The 26,081-nt window shown below is 45.4% G+C and overlaps 1 protein-coding gene across 1 annotated transcript in view; it reads left to right on the top strand.

Annotated features, from left to right (window-relative positions):
* Nucleotides 1-1,884: 1,884 nt before the first annotated feature.
* AEBP1 (AE binding protein 1) overlaps nucleotides 1,885-26,081 on the top strand; it is a 40,621-nt gene continuing 16,424 nt past the window's right edge. Inside the window, exons 1-9 of the mRNA XM_048513090.1 lie at nucleotides 1,885-2,017; nucleotides 10,024-10,422; nucleotides 11,959-12,024; nucleotides 12,588-12,659; nucleotides 15,473-15,544; nucleotides 19,684-19,767; nucleotides 22,088-22,156; nucleotides 23,934-24,017; nucleotides 25,368-25,439. Coding sequence (XP_048369047.1) covers nucleotides 1,885-2,017; nucleotides 10,024-10,422; nucleotides 11,959-12,024; nucleotides 12,588-12,659; nucleotides 15,473-15,544; nucleotides 19,684-19,767; nucleotides 22,088-22,156; nucleotides 23,934-24,017; nucleotides 25,368-25,439 — 1,051 coding nt within the window. The remainder of the gene's footprint in view (nucleotides 2,018-10,023; nucleotides 10,423-11,958; nucleotides 12,025-12,587; nucleotides 12,660-15,472; nucleotides 15,545-19,683; nucleotides 19,768-22,087; nucleotides 22,157-23,933; nucleotides 24,018-25,367; nucleotides 25,440-26,081) is intronic.

Raw genomic sequence — 26,081 nt, 5'->3', positions numbered from 1 at the left:
GCGATCGTTATAACGATCGTGTTAATGGATCATCAAGACAGGGGACTAAACGTGATCGTTATAACGATCGTTATAACAACGAGCGGTTTTTGACGTGATCGTTATAACGATCATACCAGTAGTCTCTGCTAACACGATCGTTATAACGATCGCGGTTAGCCCCCTGTTTGTGATGATCCATCAACACGATCGTTATAGCGATCGTGTTAACAAAGGCTATTAGTACGATCGTTATAACGATCGTGTTAATGACTCATCACAGACAGGGGGCTAAACGCGATCGTTATAACGATCGCTCTGATAGCCTTTGTTAACACGTCGCATTAGGTCCCTGCTTGTGATGATCCATTAACACGATCGTTATAACGATCGCTATAACGATCGTTTCAACAAAGGCTATTAGTTATAAACGATCGTGTTGATGGATCATCACAAACAGGGGCCTAATGCGATCGTTATAGCGATCGTGTTAACAAAGGCTATCAGAACGATTGTTATAACGATCGTTTTAGCACTTGCTGTTATAACGATCGCGTTTAGCCCCCTGCCTGTGATGATCCATTAACACGATCGGTATAACGATCGTACTAATAGCCTTTGTTAACACGATCGTTAAAATGGTGGCCATGGCCGTTATAACGGCAGTAGTCTAGAACAAATTGTTTTGAAAAGAGACAGGCCCCGAAAGGATATAGCAGATCCCTGCAAACACGAGTACAATAATCATCATCCATTTCCTTTAAATGGCTTTCAGGAGAAATCTGAGAGGCAGAAGATTCCCTGCTTATACCGCTATGGTTTAGCGAGTCTTTGCCTGGCTTCTTCGGTTACTGCATCCTCCTCTGGAAACTGGGTGATGGGGGGGCGGGGGGAGGTCCGGCTTGCTTTCTTCGTCCTATGTTATGAGTTTCCTGCGGAGGCTCCCTTTTCACTCCCACGGTTTTGGAGGGAGGAGGAGGAAGGGGCAACAGGTCCCCCTGCCATCTGCGCCACGACTTTCACTGTCGGGGTGTGGACATCAGTGGTGGGTTCCCCACACCTCTCCAGCACTGAAAGGAACCGGGGGAAGTTCAAAAGGGTGCCGGAGAAACAGATCCCAGGTTGGACTTGGCTGAAAGCGCCGAAGGGTCTGGCTGGGAAACTACAACTTCTGGAAAGCACCGTGGAGATCTGGAATTCGTCCTGCGCGCACAGCGGGTCGGAACCTGCCGGGGGGTTGGGGGAGATGTCCCGGTCCCCTCCTTTTGCATAAGGAACAACCGGCAGGGCGTTGAGGGAGGGGAGGGGGAGGCCCGTGTGTGCCTGACTCTCCTCTCGCTCCACGTGCCCCCGCACTTCAAGCGGCGTCGCGCAACCGCAGGCGCTCCTGGTCTCAATTAGGCGCTCTTGCTTGCGCCGCGCATTCTTGGCCGGCTGCTCTGCCTTCCCCGGGGACCGGCGGCCCTTCCCGCTGGTGTGCGGGTGACTCCCACGGCCGCGTCTGCAAATCCCAGAACTAGTCGGCAGGGGGGACAGGAGGGGCTCCACGTTCCCCTCCCACGCGCAAAGGTCCCACCCTTTATTCCAGCCAGGATCCCCTTCTTTCCTTCTTCTTCTTCCCCTTTTGCAACCAATCTTTCCAGTGGCAAAAGCTACCAACTCAATTAAGCTAAAAATACCCCCTCCTCTTAAAGGACCCCGCCCCCTCCCCCATACACATTCTCCGCCGTCTCCCCACAGCTTCGCCAACAAACTTCTGGAGTCCCGGTGGATTCCATTCCATGCGAGACCTTTCCTCCTTCCCAGCGGTCAGGAGGATCACTCAGCAGGTGAGAAGAGGACCGGGAGGCTCGTTGTGTGGAGGGGTCTCCGTCTGTCTGCAGTGATGCGAGCCAGCTTTCCGTTATGGCTGTTGGGCTGCCTCCTCTTGGAGCTTCTGGGCCCCCTGAGTCTTGCCCGGGTGGAGGCACAGTCGGTGCTGCTGCTGACGGGATGATGAGATCATCGAGGAATTCTTGCAAGGCTTTCCCTGCGGAAGGTAGATTCCTGAGAAGGAGAGGATGGATGCGGAGGAGCGAAGGCGGGAGAAGGTGGTCTGGGAGGCGAGGAGCTGCCTGAAAACGGGAGGCTCAACGCTTCAGAGGAAGGACAGCAACCTGGCAGGTGCCAGAAGGTGAGCACTGGGGGTCCTGGCATGAAAAGGAGCCCGCTTGAAAGGAGCCGGTTGGAATATTTAAACTGCCCTGGAGCAAAAGCCAAGCCAAGTGGCCCTCTGCAGTGCTGGCATCGCGGCAGGGTCCAAGCCGTATTTTGAGGTGGAATAAGCCGTCCACCAATGGTGCTGGCCACTTAGCTCAGCTCTTGTGTCTGGCTGCTAGTGGCCCTTTAAGGACAACAACTTGCCGGGATCTTTCCTGATAAGTTAAAGGAGCCGGATTCGCACTTTGAGGTATTATCAGGTAATGCTGGGAAGCAGCTTCTGGTATCCCTCTGGTAACCTTTTCTTATGTTTTCTGCACACAGAGCTCTTGTGCTTGGAGGAAAGGTTAAGCCTGATTAAGCAGGTGCTGACCAGAGGGAGGACACCTATTAGTCCCACATATCCATCCTGGAAAAAATGTCCCCTCCCCAGGAGTGCAGCTTGCTCCATTACTGCTGGACTGCTGTTGGGCTTCACCTCACAGTGGTTTACATAATGCTAAATACGTAGCTTCAGCTATGGGCCTAACCTGGACAGGGTTTTGCAGGCATAAAAAAGATAAAGAGCTTAGGAATAGCCCTCAACAATTCAGATGGCCCCTCCTCCCTCCCTCCTCCCTTCCTTCCTTCTCTTCTCTCTCCAGTTAGATCTTCAAAGCAACTTGTAGAACATCATTCTCCATCTCGAATTTTCTCTGGCAGCAGCCCTGGCTGAGAGTTTGGTGGATTGTCCCCAGGGAATTAAAAGCCTGGTGGGTCCCTTCAGCATGACACCAAGTTAATGAGAAACTGTGGGATCTCTACAGGATTGAATAGACCCCGAACAAGACAGATTGCCACTGGAAAGGAGTTGGGCATTTATGTTCAGCGAATTTACATCCATGTAAATTGGATGTAGCTTTAACCAGTGTTGTGAATTGTCAAGCGGCTTTCGGCGGAATGCTGGGGTGCTGTGTGGTGTTCGAGGCTGTATGGCCGTGTTCTAGCAGCATTCTCTCCTGGCGGCTTAATATGCATCTGTGGCTGGCATCTTCAGAGGAGATCCTCACAAAGATACCAAGCCTACAAATGGTAGAAACGGCCAAGGAGAAGAATGTTGCTAGAAACCGACCATAGTCTGGAAGCTCCCCAGCACCAATGTTTCAACAATTTCTGTTATAGAATAACTTCCCATGGGTACATGGTGTTTTATTTAAAGATTCAAGAGCAGCCTGTTAGGGTTATTTTTTAAAAAATCAAGGCTTCTACACTTCCTTTAAAGAGCATCACATCAGGTTAAGCTTTTCCTATCACGGAATCTGTGTGCAGGATTGTGATATATGCTCTAATTGGTGAACCTTTGGCGCTCAGATGTTATGGCCTACAATTACCATCAGTCCCCTGCCAGCATGGGCTTCAGTGGCCATGCTGGCGAGACTTATGGGAATTCAGTCCATTACATCTGGAGTGCCAAAGGTTCGCCACCAATGCTCTAATTCATACAAACATCTGGAGCATCAAAGTAAATATACATGCCTATATTTTAAAAAATACACGCGCTATTAAAGCCACCCTCATCAGTAGAGAAGAATTTCTGAATACTTGGAGTGTAGTGAGACAGTGGGAGATGTGAGTCTTTCTTTTTTACTCGTATAGTACTTTTTGATATGGGCTGTGCATGTATTTATTGACTCTGCACTAGGCAAAATAGTTGATGCAAGAATATTGATGTCCAACAGGGGGCAGACAGCATACTTTTATGCATCTATCTTTTCCAAGTAGAAAGTTGTGTCGTTCCTTGAAAAAGGGCCAGTTTTTGTGGCTAAAAAAAGGCATTCTTATTCTCGGGCTTGGGCCCATAGGAGAGCAAATAATGCATATAATACTATTTTTAAAAAGCGAATCCTCAAGGACTTGTGTGGTGGAATTGCATTTTCCCATCCTCCACTATTTCCTGTTTCCCTTACCTGAAAACCCTCTCTTTTTTCCATGCCTCTCTTCTTTCCTCTCTCTCTCTCTCTCCCTCCATCCCTCCCTCCCACCAACCAGCCAACCTATCACAATGCACCAGGCACCCACCAGTAGAATGGTGAGGAATGGCAGAGCATTCAGGGCAGGGTGGGACAGAAGAACTACCCGGTGCGAGCTTCCTCCTTGCTTTCACGCCTCTGCCCATAAGGTAAGTTAGGCTGAGAATGTGTAACTCGGCTATCCAAGATTTTTACGTGAACATCCACACTGCAGAGAAGGTATTGATTCAAAACCTCGGTCGCCAGTTCCCATCAACCAAGCTCTTAACCCCCACACAACACTGTCTGTTGTAGAGGATGACTGCTGTTGAACAGTGACAAGCAGCTGTGGCTGGGTGAATCATACCTGTTGTGTGTCGGTACCCATCTCTAGGCAGGCAGATTGGTTGGAATTTAAAGCAAACAATACCAAGCAGGCAGCCTTTACTATCTAGGGAACTAACTAAAGTTTAATGAATTGCCGAAGGCTTTCATGGCTGGGATCACTGGGATGCTGTGTGGTTTCCGGGATGTATGGCTGTGTTCTAGCAGCATTCTCTCCTGAAAGTATGCTATCTACTATTCTACTCTCCTGAAAGTATGCTATCTACTAGAGATCTACTATTCTACTACTGATAGTAGAGATCTACTATCAGATCCTCTGAAGATGCCAGCCACAGATGCAGGCGAAACGTCAGGAGAGAATGCTGCTAGAACAGGGCCATACAGCCCAGGAACCACACAGCACCCCAGTAACTAAAGTTTCTTGTGGATGCCACATAAAGTGTTGGCTAACCAGAATGACAGAAGTAACTTTACTTGGTGCCTTGTTAAATTCTTTAGGTTGCTTTTTCGTGCATTTATGCTCAGATTTGCTTCAGTCTTCTTAGAACTGATGAGTCTCTGCTAAGCAAAGATAATATTTCCTCTAAGCCACGTGTTTTGGCTTTCTGACGTATACTTCTGGCAGCAGAACAGGCACTTTCTTCTGAAATGAAAATGTACACCCCCCCTCCCCGCCCATACAGAAGTTATCTCAATTATGAACTTGAGAAACAGTCGAGGGAAAGTCTTCCAAAATAATTTTCAAACTCATCATCATATAAAGCCAGATCAGTGCTTCCAGTAAATGTATGCTGGGCTTTCTGAACAGGACAGTTTCGTTTGTAATTCCTCCTTCCCAGTTTGTTCCTGTTTCAAAACCCACTAGCTATTGATTTTATCTGCCCTTCTAAGCATTTGGCTTAAAGCATCTGGCATTACTGGGAGAGGCTTGCAAAATGATGTTGAAGAATGTCTGCAGGAATTGTACAAGCTGACCCGTAGGATCTGCCTCTGTGGAGATGGAAACACTGATTTTTCAGTTTGGGTCTATTGTCTGTGCTGACTAATGAAGATCTTTGTATGTACTACTTTAAAAGCCGTCATGGTTGTTTCTCATTGACATATTCATCCTGTAGCCTTAATAATGCTGTTGGAAAACCTCTTCAGTGAGATTTTCCTGCTTTGTGGCTTGGCTGGAAAGAGAAAAGTTTCAACCACTGTGTGGTTGTTGGCTTTACTGCAGCCAGTGGAGAAAGTACACCTACATAGAAAAAATGGCCTCTGACTGGTAGTAGACTGTCTGGCAGTTGTGTCAGTGTGTTCTTTCCAGGAAAAAAAAAGTTGAGAAGTGCTTGAACAAATCAGAAGCTGCCAGTGATTCTGGCCCCAACTACATTTTAAAAACAGAATCTGAAAGTGTTTTGAGGCATTTCTGAACATGAGAGAAACATGGAAGAGAGGTATATCATTCACATTGTTAGAGTTTGATTCTGGAATCTAATGATGTTCATTTTAAATGTTTATTTTTCTACTGATGTCAACGCAAACATCCTGATTCAGCAATATAACAGTGATAATAGTGGCAACATTGCTGGGAACAAACTAGAGCTAGATATTTTATTCCTATGTCACCTCAAGTCAAACAGGATAAAATAATAAAAACAGCATAAAACCTTAAAATAAGCAAGCCATTAAAAATCATCCATTGGCAGCCCTATCTAGAGAGCTGCAGCAACTGGGGACAATGCCCCCAGAGGACTTCCAGGCAGCCAACAAAAACCAGAAAACTCCTGGCTACCTGAAAGCCCTTCATAGGGCAAAATGGACTCATATCCCCTTTTTTGGGTGGTGTGAGCTGGAGGTCTATGCTGAGGCGTTCCTTTCTTGGAAGTATGCTGAAAGCCAACTAAAGTCAGCTCTACCCTGAAGAAGACCCTTATTCTGCCCCCAGCTGCACCGGTGGCCAAGTTTAGACTAGCACAGGGGTAGGGAATTGGCCATGCTGGTAGGGGCTGATGGGAATTGTAGTTCCTGAACATCTGGAGAGCCGCAGGTTCCCTACCCCTGGACTAGCACATAGGTGTCAAACTCGTGGGCCTCCAGATGTTATGGACTACGGTTCCCATCATCCCCTGCCAGCATCATGCTGGCAGGGGATGATGGGAAGTGTGGTCCATAACATCTGGAGGCCCGCGAGTTTGACACCTGTGGCTAGCACATCTCTTCAAATAGCAGACCTTTTCATGTCGGGTGCCATGGAGCTCTGCAGCACTCACCCACCTCTTCCTTTGCCCTCCCTACTGGCATAAGTGCCACTTACGATTACAGTGTGGGCAAATATACCAATGGAGCCCTGTGCCAGTTCCTAAAGCCACTTCACCCCGCACCTCTGGATTGGGCTGCCCAACCTATAAAAGGTCTGCAGAAATGGTGGATTATAATAGCACTTATGGTCTTTTATTGGCATCCCATAGGATCACCCAGTCAAAGTTTCAGAGTTAAGGATTGTGCCACCAGAGCTATGGTGTTTGAAACAAGTGACGTCCTGCAACGACAGGAGGATGTTCAAAAATACATAAATGGTTAGGGATGTCTGTTTTTTATTTACCTTTCCTCAAGTAGGTTCATATTACAGCTGATTCACGCATGCTTGTTCATCTTCTAAGGCACAGGTGTCAAACTCATGGCCCTCCAGATGTTATGGACTACAGTTCCCATCATCCCCTGCCAGCATGATGCTGGCAATGACAAGAACCAGTCCATAACATCCGAGGGTCATGGAGTTTACCACAAATATTCTACCTACTATGAGGGTTGGTACGATCTACAGATCAGCTAATGAATATGTGAGAATATGCAAACCATTCCAATTGCTCGTGTGAAAGAACTATGGCAAGAGGCAGCATACCTCAAGATGAAGTGATGCTACTGGAAATCTAATACTGTTTTAGGAATAGTGTTGTTCAGACCAGTGCTTTCTAAGATGGGTGGATGGTTGTGATCTCCTGTTTGACTGGTTTGTTAGGGGCCTTTGGGATTCTGTGAAAAAGTACTCAGCCATTTCTACTTCCCTCATGTTGTGGGCATTTCTTTCCTTTCTGAACTTTTGTTGCAGCTGTGGAACGAGACAGAGGCTGATTCCGCATGGGCCAAAAACAGCAGTGTGAAAATGGTGTAAAAGGGTTCAAAACGGTGTAAAAGGGTTTATACTGTTTTCACACGGTTTTCACACAGCTGTTTTTGGCCAATGCGGAATCAGCCAGAATGAGTGGAGAGGTCAGCAAGTTGAGAGGAAAAGGGAGACCATTTATATTTATTTTATTTACAACATTTATCTTTCAATTCTCTGTCCTGTCAGGCTCACTAAAGTTCATTTGTTAAGTCTGTAGTAATAACATGAAGAGGCATGGAAGGAAGGTCATTGCCCCTTCTTCCTAGTGTGGCTTTTAAGCATTGTTTCCAGATGAAGCTGAGAGGATAAAGGCATGATATGTATTGCCCCAGTTTGTGGGAGAAGGAAGACTCTCTGAAGAAAACTCTGCTTGTCTCGCCAATTTACAACTTAACCAGGGATTAGAGACTGCCTCAAAAGGAAGCTCTGCTCCTGGAACCGGGGTCATTTGGTTTGCAGCACACTGCCCAGAGGGTGCAGGCTCTGCGGACTCTAATACAGACCAGAATCCCGCTAGATTCACTCTCACAGACCATGGAAATGCTGCTGTTCAGAGCTTTGGAATGAGACTGTGGCTGTCTGTCGGACTGTGAGGTAACAGAGCTCTTAGTCACTAACTTCACCTCAGAGGCTGAGCTTCTGACTCACAGAGCAAAACCTCAGTCTGTGCTTTGTGTGTCAGGGAAAAGTGATAGGAGGAAACTTTCAGAAATCTAGAATAAACTATTTCAATTCAGGCTGGGGCATCATTAGATGCCCTGCTGCCTCCTCTTCTAGATTTCTGAGCCTCCTCTTTCTAGATTTCTTATTCTAGATTTCTGAGCCTTCAGCTTCCTTGTCAGAAGAGATGTCTTAATGCTGGTCCTAAACAGCTCCTTCTCCATACACTTTTGCTTAGTACATGGCTTAAGTTATGTGCAGAAATTTTGTGCACAGAGTTCTTAGTGCCTTTAGAACCTTCTGTCTACACACAGGGACAGCTTCTTCACCATCCTCTCTGCTCCTAGTGATACCAGCTGGTGATGCACAAGGCATACACAATGCAACTTTCTGCTACACTGCTTCTTTATGAAAGCAAACCTCCAGTATTGATTTATTATTTCTTTTGTATTCCATTCTTGCTTAACTGATAGCTCAGGCTGAAGTGTTTGAGTAACAGTCTCTTAGAGACTAAGTTGCTGTCCTTTGCACAAAAAAATAGGTGCAGAACTTGGCAGTTTTACCAAAAACAAAACAAAACCCTGACTTGTCACAATCCTACATGTTTTCACACAATTCTTGTGGAATACTGGAAATAATCAAAGCAAAAATCTAAGAACCACCAGTGGCTGGGAAAATACTGTTTTCCCCAAGCTTCCCACTCTCCCAATGGAATGTATTACCACACTGTATATTAATGTGCCAGTAATGTGGTCCTTTTAAAAATATCATAACCTAAAGGAGACAAAACTACAAAACACTTCTTGCTCAAAATGTCTGTGGGTCTGGGCAAGTTTATCCAGAAGTTTAAGTGTAAAACTGATTGGTTTGCCTGTGAGGTTATGTAGGGATATTTGAGACTTTAACTGCAATACCTAAGCCATACTGAAAACATTGTGAATTAGTTCTGAATAAATATGAACAAGGTTGAGCCCTTAGTGTCATCCAGTGGCTACATAACTAAGCTGCAGGCTAGAATGCCTGTGTTCAAAGCCCATTTTTAACTTGATCAGTTTTTATTTGTCGAATAATAGTGACTTAATTCGCATGACTATTATGAGGTGAGGTCACCTCATGGAACCTAATCCTATTCATGCGTCTGCAAAAGTAAATCACCCTAAGTTCCTGTGTAAGCTCTCATAGGATTGTGACTGACCATAGTCCAGTTTTGTACATTAAACATTATAAAGCCCTGTGAAAATGAAACGTGTTAAATCAATTTAAAAGTATAATCTTGTCTCTTTTTTAAAAAAAATGGCAAAACCTATTGTACAAATCCATTCATTTATGTGTCTACTTAGTTCCTGAGTATTGCAAAGGGAGGGGTGGCTATGTGGATGTAAAGGGTGTCAAATAGAGGGGGGGAAGGAAGCTTGGGATCACCTCCTGTAGGATGACTGACTAGCAAAGCACAGAACTGTTCCTGAATAGCTGTGTCCCTATTCCCCCATGCAAGCCATGTTGTGGCAGTCCCCATTCCCTTTTTCAGCATTCCCAAAAGGACCCCCAAAATCTCAATAACTTTGTGACTCCTGTCATGGTACAAAACATTATTACCAGCTAATTGCTGCATATCAAACTGCTGTTAAAGGGACATTTATAGGGGTCTCATGAAAAATTTGGTCACCTAACTGTAGACTTGCCATGTCTGTCTTCTCACAGGAGCACCAGAGAGGGTTAAAGAAAAGCCCAAGAAAGGAAAAAAGGAGAAACCACCTAAGCCAACCAAGAAGCCAAAAGTGAGGCCTTCCAAGGCCCCCAAGAAGGAGAAGCCTCCCAAGCCAACCAAAAAGCCGAAGGAGAAACGTCCAAAGGCAACAAAGAAACCCAAGGAAAAATCCCCCAAGCCCACCAAAAAAACCTCAGGGGGAAAGAAAACAGAGAGGCCTCCCTTTCTCCAGCCACGTGAGGAAGAAGAGAGGTACCACTCGTCAGAGAGTCGGCTGATCCCACCCCAAGCCAGAGAGGAAGACTATTATGAACTGCCTGATTCACCCCGATTACACTCCCCCTATGGAAGAGAAGATGAGCTGTCTCGTGTGAATGAAGAAGGAGGGATATGTGAGTGCCTGGTTGTATCACATCAGTCATATGACAGTCAGAGGGCAACGGATTGATAATGATAGGAATGTAGAATTGCTCCACATAGGATTCCGCTGTGGTGTTCTCTTGTAGCATCCGAAAGCAAAACCCCAAGCTATGTGCGATGGTGTGAAATGATCAGATGTCCAAATGAATAATTTAGCTGCAAAGATCAGCCACAGATGGGACATAACCCTGGTTATTTATGTAGGTAGTTATGCGCTGCCTTTCTCCACACTGGGGACCCAAAACAGTTTTTGATATTGTTCTACCCTCCTCCATTTTATCATTACACTAATGACCCTAAGAATTAGGATAGGCTCAGAGAGATCGATTCATCCATGGTCATCCAGTGACCTTCCATTGCAAAATGGCGATGTGGTCTTGGGTCTTCCTGGTCATAATCAGAAATTCTAACTGGTGGCAGTGGCATAGGCAAAGGACAGTTTCTTTTATCCCTTCCTGTTCTGTTTTGCTGATCAAAAATGCCTTCTATAGTCAGCTAATTTAAGCGCCAGCAGAAAAAAAAGACAGGCATATTTTGAATTCTTGCTGCCATCTTTTTTTGCTTAAAGAAAGGCAGGATAGGGCTTTTTCAATTAGAAAAATGGCACAGGAGAAAAAAAAGTTTCCCTCTCTCCTTTCCCACAGCTACACAATCTGGAATCACAACAGCCAATTCCTGGTAACACAGAGTAATGCAGTGGGGCTGGGTAGATTACTGCTATGAGAAAGACTAATTCAGTCTATGAGTGAGTGGAGTCCAATTTCATCTTAAAGATTAGGAAAATGTATCCCATTGTAAACACTCAAAATTATCTTCAAGGTGCCTCTGGACTCCTGTTTTATTTTGCTATTACAGACGAACACAGTTATGCATGTGGAATTCTAGCTCAGCAATTTCACGCTGGAGTATCTTTTGATGTTCTTTGATTGAATAACAGTGACATGCATGCATTCTTTTCCTAGTTCTCTTTTTACAGCTCTTTCCTGAAAATCTCTAGAAAAGGGCTAGATCAGCTTAAACTAATTAGGGTCAAATCAAGCATTTGCTTCTTCTTCTTCTTCTTCTTCTTCTTCTTCTTCTTCTTCTTCTTCTTCTTCTTCTTCTTCTTCTTCTTCTTCTTCTTCTTCTTCTTCTTCTTCTTCTTCTTCTTCTTCTTCTTCTTCTTCAAGAGTTGTACTAAGGTACCTGGACCCAACTATTTCAAAAGGTGAAATTTTGCCCCTTAGATATCAGAAATAAAAACTTAAGTTGCAAACATTTCCACTTATATCCAGGGCTTGGCCTTAGCATTGCACAGCAACGCTGAATTCTGTCTCCTGCAATTTCTGGGAGAATTAATCCTAAGCATTTTGCCTAAGAATTTACTGCGGACTGCAAGGGAGAGACAAGCATTCCCTCTCTTCTCTTCTGCCTGTTTTTCTGCCTTTCCTCAAGTTCTGTTCTATTTCATCTCCCCAATACTTGATGCTTTGCTGCTGCATCTCTGATTCCAGCTGTCTATTCTGCAGCTTTGTTGCCGGAGGAGCCGACAGAACCACGATGGGATGAGGAACAGGATCCAAACAAGCATCAGGGTAAGAGCAATTAGGATATGGTTCATGACAGTGGGACCCTGGTGGGTGGTTAGAGGAGTGTTAACCATGAATCAGTAAAGCCAAGGGGAAGGAAACAGCAGTGATCACGTTAGACAACTGATCATAGCAGCAGATGGATCTTGTCCAGCATCTAGTTTCCCAAATGCGTTCACTGGAATCACATAGTGAGCATATGATGGCAACAGCCATTCCCTCTGCATTGCTCCTCAGCAATGGATATTTGTCAACATGAACTGCCATGAATTTTTATAATGAGGGACCATCACAACATCTTGTGGCAGTGAATTCCCTAGGGTAATTTTGCATAGTGTAAAGATGCACTTTTTTGATGCATGTCCTGCCTGTATAGTGGATGAATTTCATTGGCTCCATTGTCTAAGTATGATGAGAGAAGTAGCAAAAAGAAAAGTTGTTAATAGACTGAATTACAGAGGAATGTAATTTGAGTGTGTATTAAAAACAGGAGATAACAACAGAGGTAGGAGCATCTCTCTACGTGGGGTCTAGTATTACATCTGCCTGTTTTGTTCTTTAACTTCTAGTTGACTACTATGAACCTCCCACTGACCCACAGGAGCCCAGGAGAGAGGACTGGAACCCTGAAAGTCGACCAAGTAAGCAGCCCCTTGTGTATTGAGGATATGTATTAGTTAATAGAGCAAAGTTGCACAGTTAGAGAAAGAGTGGTATCAAATGTAGTAAACCGACTCCAAGCAAGTGTGTTGCAAAAAGGTAAACCTTACTTCTGTTGAAGCCTTTCAATTCACATACATGTCACAGTGGAAAGAAGAGAGAGGCCTAATCTAAAGAATTATCAAACAGAATCTAAAGAATTATCAAACAGAAGCACATGTGTGTAAGCATGATGAAGTAACTGTAATGGAGAGACCTGTAGATGTATCTTGCTCCTGGTGGGTCCATGTGGAAAGAGAGAACCCAAAGCACACAGCAGGACAAGGAGAGGTATTGAGAGAAGGTCCCAGCTTAAACAAAGAAAGCCATCCTGTTCATGAAGAAGATAACATATACACAAAATCTAAAGCAATTTCTAGGGTTGGCAGTTTGCCCGGGTCTTTTTCTCTTGCTATCCTTCAATTGCATCCCAGTCTAGACACACTAGTGGGCAGGTGAAAGAATATAGGGACCTCATGCCAAATATTCTTCCACGGAAGTTGGACTCATACTCCATGCACTGACAGGCTCACAAAATATGACCGCACCCCAGTGTCTGATACTCTTCTGCACTCCAGAACCTTCTGCAGATGTTGGCCAGAGCTTCACTATTCTAAATTTTCCTACAGATGGGAATGTGGCCACTACTTCCTGGTATCTGAAGAAAAGCCAACAAGTTGTAAATTTTCAGACACTTTTAAAGGAGCTCCATTCCCAGTCTGACTCAGTCAGTGTATTCACATCTCCACACTGGATTCCCGTAAAATAGGCTGTGGTATACAAAACTGCCATATGTAGAATCTGACCTTTGATCCACATAGTTCAGCACTGTCTTCTCTGAGAACCAAACTTTACAGTGAATTTTTAAATCACAGCAGGGAACATTATTTTGGAAGGCTGAGGGGTTCAGATTTGTCCTGGGACTGTGGCCTGGAGGGAAGGCTGCTACCTTCCCTTTCCCAAAGCCAAAATGACCCAGGGAAGAGTTATTTGCCTCATTTCAAAGCTGCATGTGCCCTATTTAAAAGTACAAATTGTGCAGTTTGGTCCTGACTGTTAGCAGTTTTTCAAAATTTCAAGTCAAGAAGAAGAGTTGGATTTATATCTCCCCTTTAAGAAGACTCAAAGGGGCTTACAAACTCCTTTCCCTTCCCCTCTCACAACAAGCACCCTGTGAGGTAGGTGGGGCTGAGAGAGAACTGTGACTAGCCCAAGGTCACCCAGCTGGCATTTGTTGGAGTGCACAAGCTAATCTGGCACACCAGATAAGCCTCCACAGCTCAAGTGGCAGAGCGGGGAATCAAATCTGGTTCTCCATATTGAAGTGCACCTGCTCTTAACAACTATACCACAAAGAGAGATCTTTCCTGGTTCTGAAACCTGAAATCCTTCTAAACAGAGATTGAGTTTGAATTCTTTAGCATGCAAAGCTTGGGCTCTGCTGTAACTCACCTAAGTCTGAGCATTGGGTCTTCCTTACAGTAGAATAGTTTTTATCATTAAGCTAGAAGCTTATCCCTGAGCTGTAGCTAGTGGTAGTTCTTTGAAGGGTCCTATCTGAGGCTGCCCCCGCACCCTGCTGTCTCTCAGCACATTTCATGTTTCTCATTTCCTGCCACTCTGCTTCCTTCTTCATTCCCTAGAAACCTTTAAAGACGGTGCGACACATGAAACCTCATTGGGCACGCATGGTTTACAAATTGTCTTGAAAGATGCCCAGGGAATGAGGAGTGAAGCACCAATGGATTCTTTGCCTCCTGTGTGGGTGGTGGCCAGTGGTGTGACAGTGGTGGCCGGGGAACTAGAGGCAGCAGGTTCCCCCTCCAAATCTGCTGCCTGTGGCCACGTGTGAATTCACACATTAGGCAATACACAGATTAAATCTGTGGCCCCCGTCCTGTGCAGTCTTTGTGAGTTCCCCCACATGTGTGGTGCCTGCTGGGTGACCTTGGGCTAATCACAGTTCTCTCAGAACTCTCTCAGCCCCACCTGCCTCATAAGGTGCCTTTTGTGGAGAGAGAAAGGGGAGGCAATTGTAACCTGCTTTGAGACCCTTATGATAGAGAAAAGTGGAGCATAAAAATCAACTTTCTTTCTTCTGCTGCTGCATGTAGGCCTCAATCCTGATCCAGATTAGGCAGCATTCATATGGGAAATTAAAAGAACCCGTAACTTGCGACTGACCATTGCACGGGGTGGGGACCCAGACCTGACCTCCATATACTCCATAATGTGTCAGTCAGCCCTTAGTGTACAGTTGGCCATATCTAAAACAAAGGTTCAGGTTATCCCTAGTTTTTGCCTGTGCGGTGCCCAGTTGGGATCAGGAATGCAATTAATGTGAAGAAGGGCCCTGATCTTGTCCCTTGTGCAATTTTTCCAGCCGAAAACAATCCAAGGAAAGATTAATGGGCCTGCACATTTCAGGGAACATGCATGTGTTCTAGGGAACATGTGGGTTTCCCCAGATGGTACTCATGTGGGCCTTTTTTAGGTTGGAAAAATTTGTTCAAGGGGGAAGGTGGAAACTCCTTCTGCACATACGCCGGGGTCTTGATGCTAATTGGCTGTCGACACACACAGGAATTGAGAACCCACAACTAAAGTGTGGTTAAATTACAGGGCTCCCTTGCCTGTTGCATGCTGTAGGTCAAGCCAGTGCAATCAGCCCACATACAGCCCTTGCCCTCAAAGCCCTACATCCTTGGATAGCCCCCGGGGTCAGGAAGTAACTGTGCTGCTTCTCTTTCTGTAGAGCCCCCAGGACAGCTGGAGCCGCCCACGCTGGATTACAATGAGCAGATTGAGCGCGAGGACTACGAGGACTGTACGGTGCTGCTATTGCTGACTTGCTCTTCTGCTATGTAGCCACCATTCCTCTGTGTCGGGGGTGGGCATATATTATTGCTCTAAGCGGAAGAAGGGCAAGGGATGTGCCTCATAGGCCAAAGCAGATGTGACAGGTCTTTGTCAGCACTTGAAAAGGTGCAGGGGGAACAACAAGATGACCTGGTCGTGCTGCACTGTGGCCTTGATAAGGATTGGGGTCTTATGGCATTTTTAAATGGCTGAGTTCAGCTCAAAAATGGCACCAGCACCCATGAGTCAGGCACATATGGATGTTGTATCATCTAGTTTGGCTCTAAGGCAGTAGATTATATGTGGTCCCATTGCAGAATGATGGGTTAATGCTGAGTCTCCTATGTGTTGTCTGAGGCAAGGATTATTTCCTTTAAAACTTGCATTCCATATCTGAAGATATTCCAGGTCGACAGGAAAGCATTATTGGTCTTTAGAACATGAAGATGCCTGGTCAATATCTTGATTGGCCACCTGTCTGTTGCCCGTTCCCAGTGACAGGCCAAACTCTCAACAACATTTACAGAGCCAGCATGGTGTATTGGTTAAGAGCAGGTGGATTCTAATCTGGAGAACCGGGTTTGATTCCCCACTCCTCCACCTGAGTGGCAGAGGCTTATCTGGTGAACCACACTCCTACATTCCTGCTAGGTGAACTTGGGCTAGTCACGGTTCTTCAGAACTACCTCAACCCCACCTACCTCACAAGGTGTCTGTTGTGGGGAGAGGAAGGGAAGGAAGCCACCTTGTGTCTCCTTACAGGCTTAGTGGAGATAAACAAGACAAAATGGTGTGAAGCATTGTGCACATTTTGCACACAAATGTGAAGCATTGTGCACACAAAACTGCTGCAGAAATGTCTGATATTGGCTGGCTTGTCGCCAACGGCCTGGGATTTGTGAAGAAATTCATGGGAGGAAACAGCTCAGCAGCCGAGACACACACATACCAAACCCTTCCCCCATTTTCCCTGCATGTGCTCTGACTCTTTTGGCTTGTGTGGGTGGAAAATGCCCAGCAGATTTTGAATAAAACTTGACAGATGGGTGGGATTTTGCCAAGGCAAACAGAGCAGCCCTGCACCGAGACCCCCACCTGCAGCGCTCCAGCTTGGCTGGGTGGTCATATTCTCTTGTTCACCAGTTATACAAGGGTCACGCTGACTGCAGAGCCAAGAAGCTGCATGTGTCAGCTGTGCTTCCTGCAATCCAGTGATGCCCTCAGAATCTAGACAATTGGGACTTTATGTTCTCTCACCCCGGCCTTATTTTATTTTTATTTTTTTGGCAAATTTCCCTACCTTTCCATAGGAATTTGGCAAAATTGTTGGAGGGAAGAGAAGGTGAAAAATTGGTTAAGAGCATGTTGTGAGTCACTGAAGCCCCCTTCGGGGATGAGGCGGCCTATAAATTTAACCTACACACACAATAATAATAATAATAATAATAATAATAATAATAATAATAATAATAGCCACACACACACACACACACACATTAATCTGTTGTTAGGCAGAAAATAGCCCAAACTGACTATCTCGAATCGCCACAATAGGAAGCAGGCAGCAATGGTGCACTGGAACCTTTGTAAAAGTAACGGCCTGCCCTGTAGCAAGACCTGCACGGTGCACAAGCCAGAGAAGATCGGCCAGAAAATGAAGAAGCAAAAATACTCTTGGGACTTTAGGAATACAGACAGACAGACACTGGCACAACACCCCAGACATAACAGTGGTAGAGAAAACATGTTTGGATCATAGATCTTGCTGTGCCAGTTGACAGTGGTGGTAGAGGACAAAGAGCTGGAAAAAGATCACAAAATACAAGGACCTACAAATTGAAGTCGAACGACTGTGGCAAAAGAACAACAGTAATCCCAATTAGTAGCGTTTGGTGCTCTAGGAGGAATCCCAAGAAATCTTGAAAACATTCAAAAGCCCTGCAACTTAGAGCAGAACATCAGTCCATTATGCTGTAGAAAGGCACTTCTAGGAACTGTACATATTCTCTAATGCGAAATAATTCTATCATCCTAGGGTCCCCTTGGGAAGGACTCGATATTCAGAGATGAATTCCAGACACTTGTGCTGTGCTGTAATGTGTATAATAATAATAATAATAATAATAATAATAATAATAATAATAATAATAATAATAATAATAATAATAATAATAATAATAATAATAATAATAAAAATAAAAAAAAATGCAAGGACTACCTGTCAGGAGCCTAAGTCGGGGTCTGAGGATCTAAAGTGGGCTCATTGCAATTGGGTGAAATACATCAGAGGGTTGGATTTTGCGCAATCTTTCTGACCATCTTTGCCATATAGCCAGTTGTGTCTTTACTATCATCGTCTGTGCTCCACACTCTCTTCCACTGCAAATTAGAAAGTTCAATTTATTTATTTATTTATTTATTTATACTTTGGGCTTCTAGACCGCCCCATCCCCGAGGGGCTCTGGGCGGTGTACAGCAGATAATAAATACAATTTTAAAACATCATAAATAGGCTAAAACTTATAAAAGCAGCGAAAACTAGCTAAACATTAGCATTTAAATGTAAAATAAATATAGGCATAGGTGTAGGTGGCGCCCGGTGCCTAATATTAAATTCTTTCCACTCTGTGGGAGAACGGGTAGGTCTAGATAGATGTTATAGGCCCAGGATGTAGAGGCCGGCGCGAAGGGCCAGCCGGCAATACGAAGGGGCTGGCCAGCGGAAGGGGGCCAGCTGGAAGGGGGCACCATCAGCTGCTGGATCCTCCAAAGGCCCGGCGGAACAGTCTTCGCCTTGCAGGCCCCATGGAATCCCTTCACCTGGGTCCCGTGGCCCCGAACAGCTGGTGGGAGAGCTGCTCCATCAGGCCGGGGCCTGGCTGTAAAGGCCCTGGCCCGTGTGGAGGCCAGCCGCATCATCGAGGGGCCGGGGACCACCAGTAGATTGGCCTCTACCGAACGAAGAGGCCGTGTGGGAACATATGGGGTGATGCGGTCTCGAAGATACGAGGGTCCCAGGCCGCGTAAGGCCTTAAAGGTCAACACCAACACCTTGAAAACGATCCGGAACTCTACTGGGAGCCAATGTAGTCGGCGCAGCACAGGTTGAATATGGTCCCAACTGGCGCTTTGCTCAGGAGCAGGCGCGCCGCCGCATGTTGGACCAGTTTCAATCTCTGGATCGAGCGCAAGGGAAGGCCAGCGTAGAGCGAATTACAATAGTCTAGCCTGACTAACAATGGGTTCTATCTGCCTTCAGGACCTAAGTGTATTCTCTATATCTTCCTGAGGTTCAAGTGATCAGGTCCATTGTGAGTTCATGCTGGGAACCAAGATCCCACGTGTGTACAGCAGAGGCAGGTGGGGAGGGGGGATGGCACCCAGGGACACACCTATATTCTAATGCGGAAGCATGCCATTTTCTCAGCCACTGCATCTCAGTTTACCATCCTACCATGTTTACCCCAAGCCAAGGGCGGAAACCGTATCCCTCTCCCAAACCTTTGTTCTAGACATACCGCAAAGTTACATAATACAGACTCTGCAGTTTATACATATGTAGGCTCTGTATATAGCCGTGGTGGCGAACCTTTGGCACTCCAGATGTTATGGACTACAATTCCCATCAGACCCTGCCAGCATGGCCAATTGGCAGGGGCTGATGGGAATTGTAGTCCATAACATCTGGAGTGCCAAAGGTTCGCCACCACTGGTATAGAGTTTTGGAGACCTACAAGTTCTACTTGTGTAGGCACAGTTACTCCTCCACACACACACACCCATCCCTATTAATTTCTATGTGACTAAATGTTTGGCTGCATTGAAAAGGATGATACCTCCCTGTCAAAGCAAATGCTTTGTGTTCAAATAGTTCCAGGCTCAAGTCCTAACAACTCCTGGGTAACAGGACTGGGAAAGATCCCTCACTGTATCCCTCACCAGTGTAGAATAGACAGTATTGACTGTGATGGACCAATATTGGACCAGTCTGTATATTGTACGTTCATGTGAACAGGGCCTCCATGTCACCCTAAGAGGGAGGCATCCTATCCTTCAGCACACATGCAAGTCTCTTAAGTGACAAAATCCTCTTTCTTTCCTCCATAGTCGAATATGTTAGACGCCAACCCAAGCCCAGCAAACCAAAGAGGAAACCTGAGAGACCCAGGCCGGAGCCAGAGGAGAAGCCAAGTATGCAATTCATTTCCTTTTTGCCAGGATGTTGGAAAGCAGAGGGAGATTTGGGGTGGGGGTGGGAGTGGGAGTGTGGGGTAGAAAGCAAAGAAACAAAAGATGTGGGAAAGCCTCCCAGAATAGCAAAGGCAGAAGGAGGCTGAACAGTCTGAAATAGACTGGGGAACCTGTTTCTTTTCTGCTTGCTGGAGGAGCAGATGTGGTGCTTGGAAACCCACTTCTCAGCCATTTGCTAGACAAGCTATATGGGGCTGTCTGGAACCAGCTATGCTCTCTCTAGCTATTTATGAACTCTAGCTCATAATCTATCTCTCTCTCATTCACGCACACTGATGGACAGCTCGTCTAGTAAACAGGAAGAAAGGTTTCATTACAGTGAATTTGTCAATCACTCCGTACATCTGTAAGAAAATATCTCTGTGGCTTTTGAAGCGCCTTTCAGGCATTTGCTGGGATGTAGAGGCAGTCAGGGGCGGAGTGAGGAGAAACTGCGCCTGGGGAGCGCGCACGCCCTGCGCCCCTCCTGCGGCACCGCCTGTCTTGCCCCAGAATGCCCCCAGAATGCCCCTGGAGCGCCACCGCAGCAGCTCCGCCTGGGGCGTTGTGCCCCCTGCCGCCCCTGCCCCGTTGGTGCTACACCACTGGAGGCAGACTGGCCTTGTTTCTACTAGGCAACTCAGCCAAAGGTGACTATGATGAGATCAGGCTCATCCCCCATCTCCTAAGACGTTGCCAGATGAGAACAAGCCATGCAGGCCCAAGGGGCTGGCGCAGTGGTGGTGGTGAACCTTTGGCACTCCAGATGTTATGGACTACAATTCCCATCAGCCCCTGCCAGCATGGCCAATTGTAGTCCATAACATCTGGAGTGCCAAAGGTTCGCCACCACTGGTCTAGCGCATTTTAACTTCCCAGCCCGAGCCTGCTGGGATGTATATCTGGATCAAAACCTTGGGAGGCAAGTATTGGTAGGAAAGCTGGGATAGTCAGCTGGGATAGGTTTGTTGCGCATTCCAAACACATAAAGGGTTTTATGTTGTTGAGAGTTTTCGACAGTGATGTTAGGAGCTGAGGCTTGTTCTAGCAATTGCAACCTTCGCTGGTTATATTTTACCTGGTTTACTTTATAAACAGATTTTTAAAAATTTTTATTTTGGTTCAAACCTAGATTACCAGAAAGTGGTAATAATGACTCACAACTATTGGGAACAATTTTCTTTTCCTTTCAAGTTAAACTTTGATTCTAAAAAATCAATTCTGTATCTTTATTAAAGTTTAGCAGGGCCTGGGGGCTGAAATAATTTGCTTCACAGGATTGACCACCCCAGACACAGATGAAAGACATTTGTATGGGATAATTTCTGAGATGCTTTAGGTTTCTCCTTGCCTGTTAAAGGTTTTTTAGGAAACTTTGGTTTCACATCTTTGGAAAGTTATTGGGGAAAAATAATGCAGAGCTAATAATAAACGAGACAGAGTCACTCACAGTTGCTTACAAACAAGATAAATAGAGTCACTCACAGTTGCTTACAAACAAGATAGCTATGGCAATAGAAAAAGGTTACAAAATGATAAATGCTTTCTATCAGTGGCAAGGGGGCAGGGGGTGCAATGCACAAGGCGCGCCCCTGGGGGGCGTGGCAGGAATGCAGGGCACACGCGTGCTCCGGGCACAGTTTCCCCTCACTCCACTCCTGCTTTCTATCAGTTATATCCAGCTAGCAGCCTGCTAGCTGGTGAAAAGGGAAGGTTACATTCTACACCTGCTCATTCCATGTGTGTGACTAGAACAGGGGTCGGGAACCTTTTCCCCTCAAAGAGCCATTTGGCTCACCCTCCCCTCAGCCTCACGACTTGCTCGCTGGCTTCCCCACCGCCCGGCCACCTTCTCGCTCGCCTGCAGGGCAGAAGTAGATGGGTCTGAAGTGCTCGGCTCGGCATTCGGCCGTCATTGGTAAGTGGAAGCTACCGCCCTGTTCCTTGTATGGGCTAAGAGGGGTCCCTCAGGCTCGGCTCATGGAGCCGCAGAACAGCGGCGGAAGAGCCGCATGCGGCTTGCGAGCCGCGGGTTCCCGACCCCTGGACTAGAACAAAGGCAACAGGTTAGCTTTATAACTTTTGGTCATATGTGCTACAAGACTTGCTAGCTATTTCCGACAACACTAACCAATGGCTAACCCATTGACCCTCTCATTAAACAGTGAACTCAGTATCTACTTAGCATGCAGACGGTTAACTATTTCCTGACTCAATTGTGTGACAGACACTTGCCAAATCCCAACAAAAGTTGTATTGAGATCTCTGTTTTGTTCTGCAGAGAAATCTGAAGAGTTGCCCATCCCACCCTTTTATGAAGATGGGTATGAGATTCCTGATTATGGTGACCGTAAGTATTATTTCATGACCTTCTCCATAAAAAGAGAAGAATCTGCTTGGAATGGCCTTTTTCTGCTTAACCTTTCTCTCATGTTAGTAACTACACATTGGCTCAGATCTGGCTCCCTGCTTTCACCAGCTGAGGTCAGACTTGCTCTGAGTAAACTGCGTGAATAAAACAAAAAGTGATCAAGAGATATTGCTGCTCAGCAAAATGTAATCAGCACCCACAGGGCAGATCCCAAAGTGATTGCCCCAAATTTCCATAAAGACTAGATCCCAAGCATGTCACAGCCATGGCGGTATCCTTCCAAATCCTTGACAAAGCAAGAGAATTTGTAAGTTCTTCTGACCATCAAGCTATGAAGATCCTTTCGAGGTGATTCGAACTAATAGTCACGTTGAGCATCTTCTGTTCTCGGATAGAATAGACCCCCCCCTCCCCCCTAGGGTTGCTCTTCGGTCCTCAGCAGCAGAGATTGGGGCAGATGTATTAGGTTTGAACATGACAACCATGAACACCCACAGAGCTGGCTTATCCAGATCAGTATGGTCTGCTCTGACATGCAGGTCTCATGTAAAAGTCTTTCGCATAACTCATTACCTGACCCTTCTAACCAGAGATGCTGGGATTTAGCCTGAGACTTTCTGTGCGCAAAATGGATGAGCTGCCAGTGAGCCACAGTAAGGAAGCTCTGTGACCCCATGGGTCAGTAATGGCCTGGTGCTTGGACAGGGGGACCACCTTTACCTTTACAGAGAGTAAACTATACCACTAAAACAGAGGGGACTCAAAGCTGTGGTGAAATGCTGAAGTAGAGGAAGCAGTGAAGAGCAAAATCCCCCTAATCAGTCACAATCTCTCCTATAGTGGACTATTCTCTGCCTCACATTACAGGCTCCTGTATGAGTCTGTATAGCAGAACATGTTTTCATTACTTTATGTCCCTTCTTAGCTATGAAGCTCAATAGGATGATCTTGAGGAACATTCACTCACCTTTGGGTTAACGGACAGCATCGATTCCAGAAAGATGGCTGTGGTACCTGAAAGACTAACCCATTTGTTGTGGCAGAAGTTCTCACGCATCCATTTCATTACCTCACATAACTTGTAGGGAAGACGAATAAATGTGGCAAGGGATCCTAAAGCACTTTGTTGAAAAGCAGTATGGGTAGGATAGTCATAACCATTTTGTTGGTGCTCCATCTGTGATAGAATGGTAGGGCTGGGGAGAAGCTGTTTACAGTGGGATTACAGTGGGCACCCCCTCAACATTCACATTTCCCCCTGTAGTGGACTACACTCTGCCTCACCTGACGCCCAAAAAGTATCCCAGCAACAAAGAAGAGGAAGAGGAGACGGAGTTGGATGAAGAGAAACTCAGACTACGTGAGGAGATGGCAGGAGGGTGGGATTGGGCCTATGGGAATGGGGATTCTGTTATAGAGCGGTTGGAAGTAGAAGGGGTTGGTTAACGTCTGTTGTGGCAGATACCATGTTCAGTACCCCCCAGGCCCGTACCAGGCTAGAAAACATTATAGGCTCCTCTCTGATTGTGTCTAGCATACTGCTCCACATCATCAAGACTTGCATGACACCTGCTTCTGCTTTCCCATCAAGCACAAACACTGTCTTTGCACTTCTGTAGGCTCATCTTGTACCCGTGCCACGCCCACTTGTCACACTTATGCCCACCAGCATTCTTCCACAAAACTGTGCCTGCCTTGCTCAGAATATATGTTAGTTTGACCTATAGTAACTCTGTTCTTCTTTTTCCTGGAGCAGAGAAACCTAAGAAAGGGAGTGGCAGCAGCAAGGAAGAGGAGGGTGACGTGGATGGAGACAGATGGGCAGAAGAAAAAAACAAAGGTCAGTAGCCTATGGAACCACCAAAAAATGACCCAGTTGGGTTTGGCTTGGAACAAGGAGAAGTTTTGTGGTGGTGATAAGTCTGCCTCTTCTGCCAGTTTTAAATGCAGCTCAGTAAAGATGAAATCCCTGGGAAATAGGGATGTGAATTCATTAAAGATCCTATGCAGATCCTTATAGTCAGCAAATCAGTGATTAATATAACAATTACATTTGCACGCATTTGCACACAGCAGCAATCAAGGTGCTTTTTGATGATCCTGATTAAAGGAAATGAGATCATTCAAACGTAAAAGTAAGTAAAACTGCCACTGTGATTTTCCCGAGGAGCCGCTATGCTTTATAAACATGCAATTAAACATTGTAATTGGTTCATCTGGTAATGTTTGTGGCCTTTCCGGGAGGTACTGGCATGAAGGGGCATTTCCTAGTTAGACAAGAGTTGCAGGGCCTCTTTCCATCTGCCTGATGCACTTAGTTTAATAGGGGAAGAAAGACCAAAAAAACAACAACACATAGCTATTACTGTGTAAGTAGGCACAGAAAATACAGTACAAATATAGTACAACAGAATGAGAGTATGCTTCTTGATTTATATGCAGTATGCAAGTTCAAAATACCAACAATGCAAGAAATGCAAAAATAGTGCCTAATTAGACAGCAAAGATCAAAATTGCATAGAAACAAGGAACGTAAAGCCAGATGCAGAACAATGCACTTTCCTCAGATGCAGAATAATGCATTTTCAATGCACTTTCAATCCACTTTGCAGCTGGATTTTACTGTGCAGAATAACAAAATCCACTTGCAAACAATTGTGAAAGTGGATTGAAAGTTCATTATTCTGCATCTGCGGAAGGGGCCACAGTTCCACCACTTCATTTTGTGAATCTGTTGTGCTGTGGAAATGATCAAGATTTTTTTTGGACTGAATTTTGAAAAGGTTTGCATTTGAACACTATAACTCATCTTGGTTTAAGAAGACTCTGTAATAATCTCATGTGTTATGAAACATACGTGGGAAGAGTCCTGAAGAAGCGAAGAGCTGATGGCTTTCCCTTGATATTCGTGCAATTTTGACTCTGTCCCTTGTTTCTATGTAATTTTGATCTTTACTGTCTTATTGTGCACTATTTTTGCATTGCTTGCATTGTTAGTTTTTTGAACTTGCATGTTGAAGCTAAATCTAGATACCTACTCTCATTGCAGTTGTACTATATTGTTTTTTTTTCTGCCTTACACACTTGTTTTTTGGTTTGACAGCGGAGCCACAGTTGAGTTTTCAATTGGGTCCTTGTCCCCAGACATTTGCTCCTTAAACTTTGGCCTCTGTATCTTCACCATTTGCAGGGAAGACAAAGAAAACAGGAGGGGAAAAGTGGGAGACCGATGAGGACGAGTGGACTCCAGAAGAGAAAATAAGTAAGTAATAATGCTGGGGATTTTAGTGATGATTGTGTATGAGCTTATCAGCCCCTTTTCTGTTTCCAGGGTTTATCACCTCAATGTAAGAGCGGAATATTCCATCCACCTTTAAAACACTCAAATACCCTCCTGATTTTATAAATGTGTTGATCAAAAGGCAGAAATGAGAAAGAATTAAAATGACAAGGATTAATGTTAGAATAACTGAATAAAATAAACAGTATATTTTAATAAAAGTGTAGTAGAATAAGAATAGATCATTAATATAGATTCGGGTTAATAGAAGATGTTTTATACCAGTGATGGCGAACCTTTTCGAGACTGAGTGCCAAATTGCAACCCAAAACACACTTATTTATCGCAAAGTGGCAACATGGCAATTTAACTTGAATACTGAGGTTTTAGTTTAGAAAAAATGGTTTGCTTCGAGGTGTGCGTTACTCGGGAGTAAGCTTGGTGAAACAACAGTGCAACGCTTCGAACGGGTGAATCACGACCCAAGGAGGGTTTACTCAGAAGCAAGACCAGCCTAGATGTGTGGCCCCCCCCAATTTTCCGCTCCCCCCACATGACGAACTCTGTGCACGCATGCCCACAGAGAGGGCTTTGAGTGCCACCTCTGGCACGCGTGCCATAGGT

The sequence above is a fragment of the Sphaerodactylus townsendi genome, linkage group LG12 (genome assembly GCF_021028975.2).
Source record: "Sphaerodactylus townsendi isolate TG3544 linkage group LG12, MPM_Stown_v2.3, whole genome shotgun sequence".
Lineage (NCBI taxonomy): Eukaryota > Metazoa > Chordata > Lepidosauria > Squamata > Sphaerodactylidae > Sphaerodactylus > Sphaerodactylus townsendi.
This window is presented reverse-complemented; position numbering and strand designations above follow the sequence as displayed.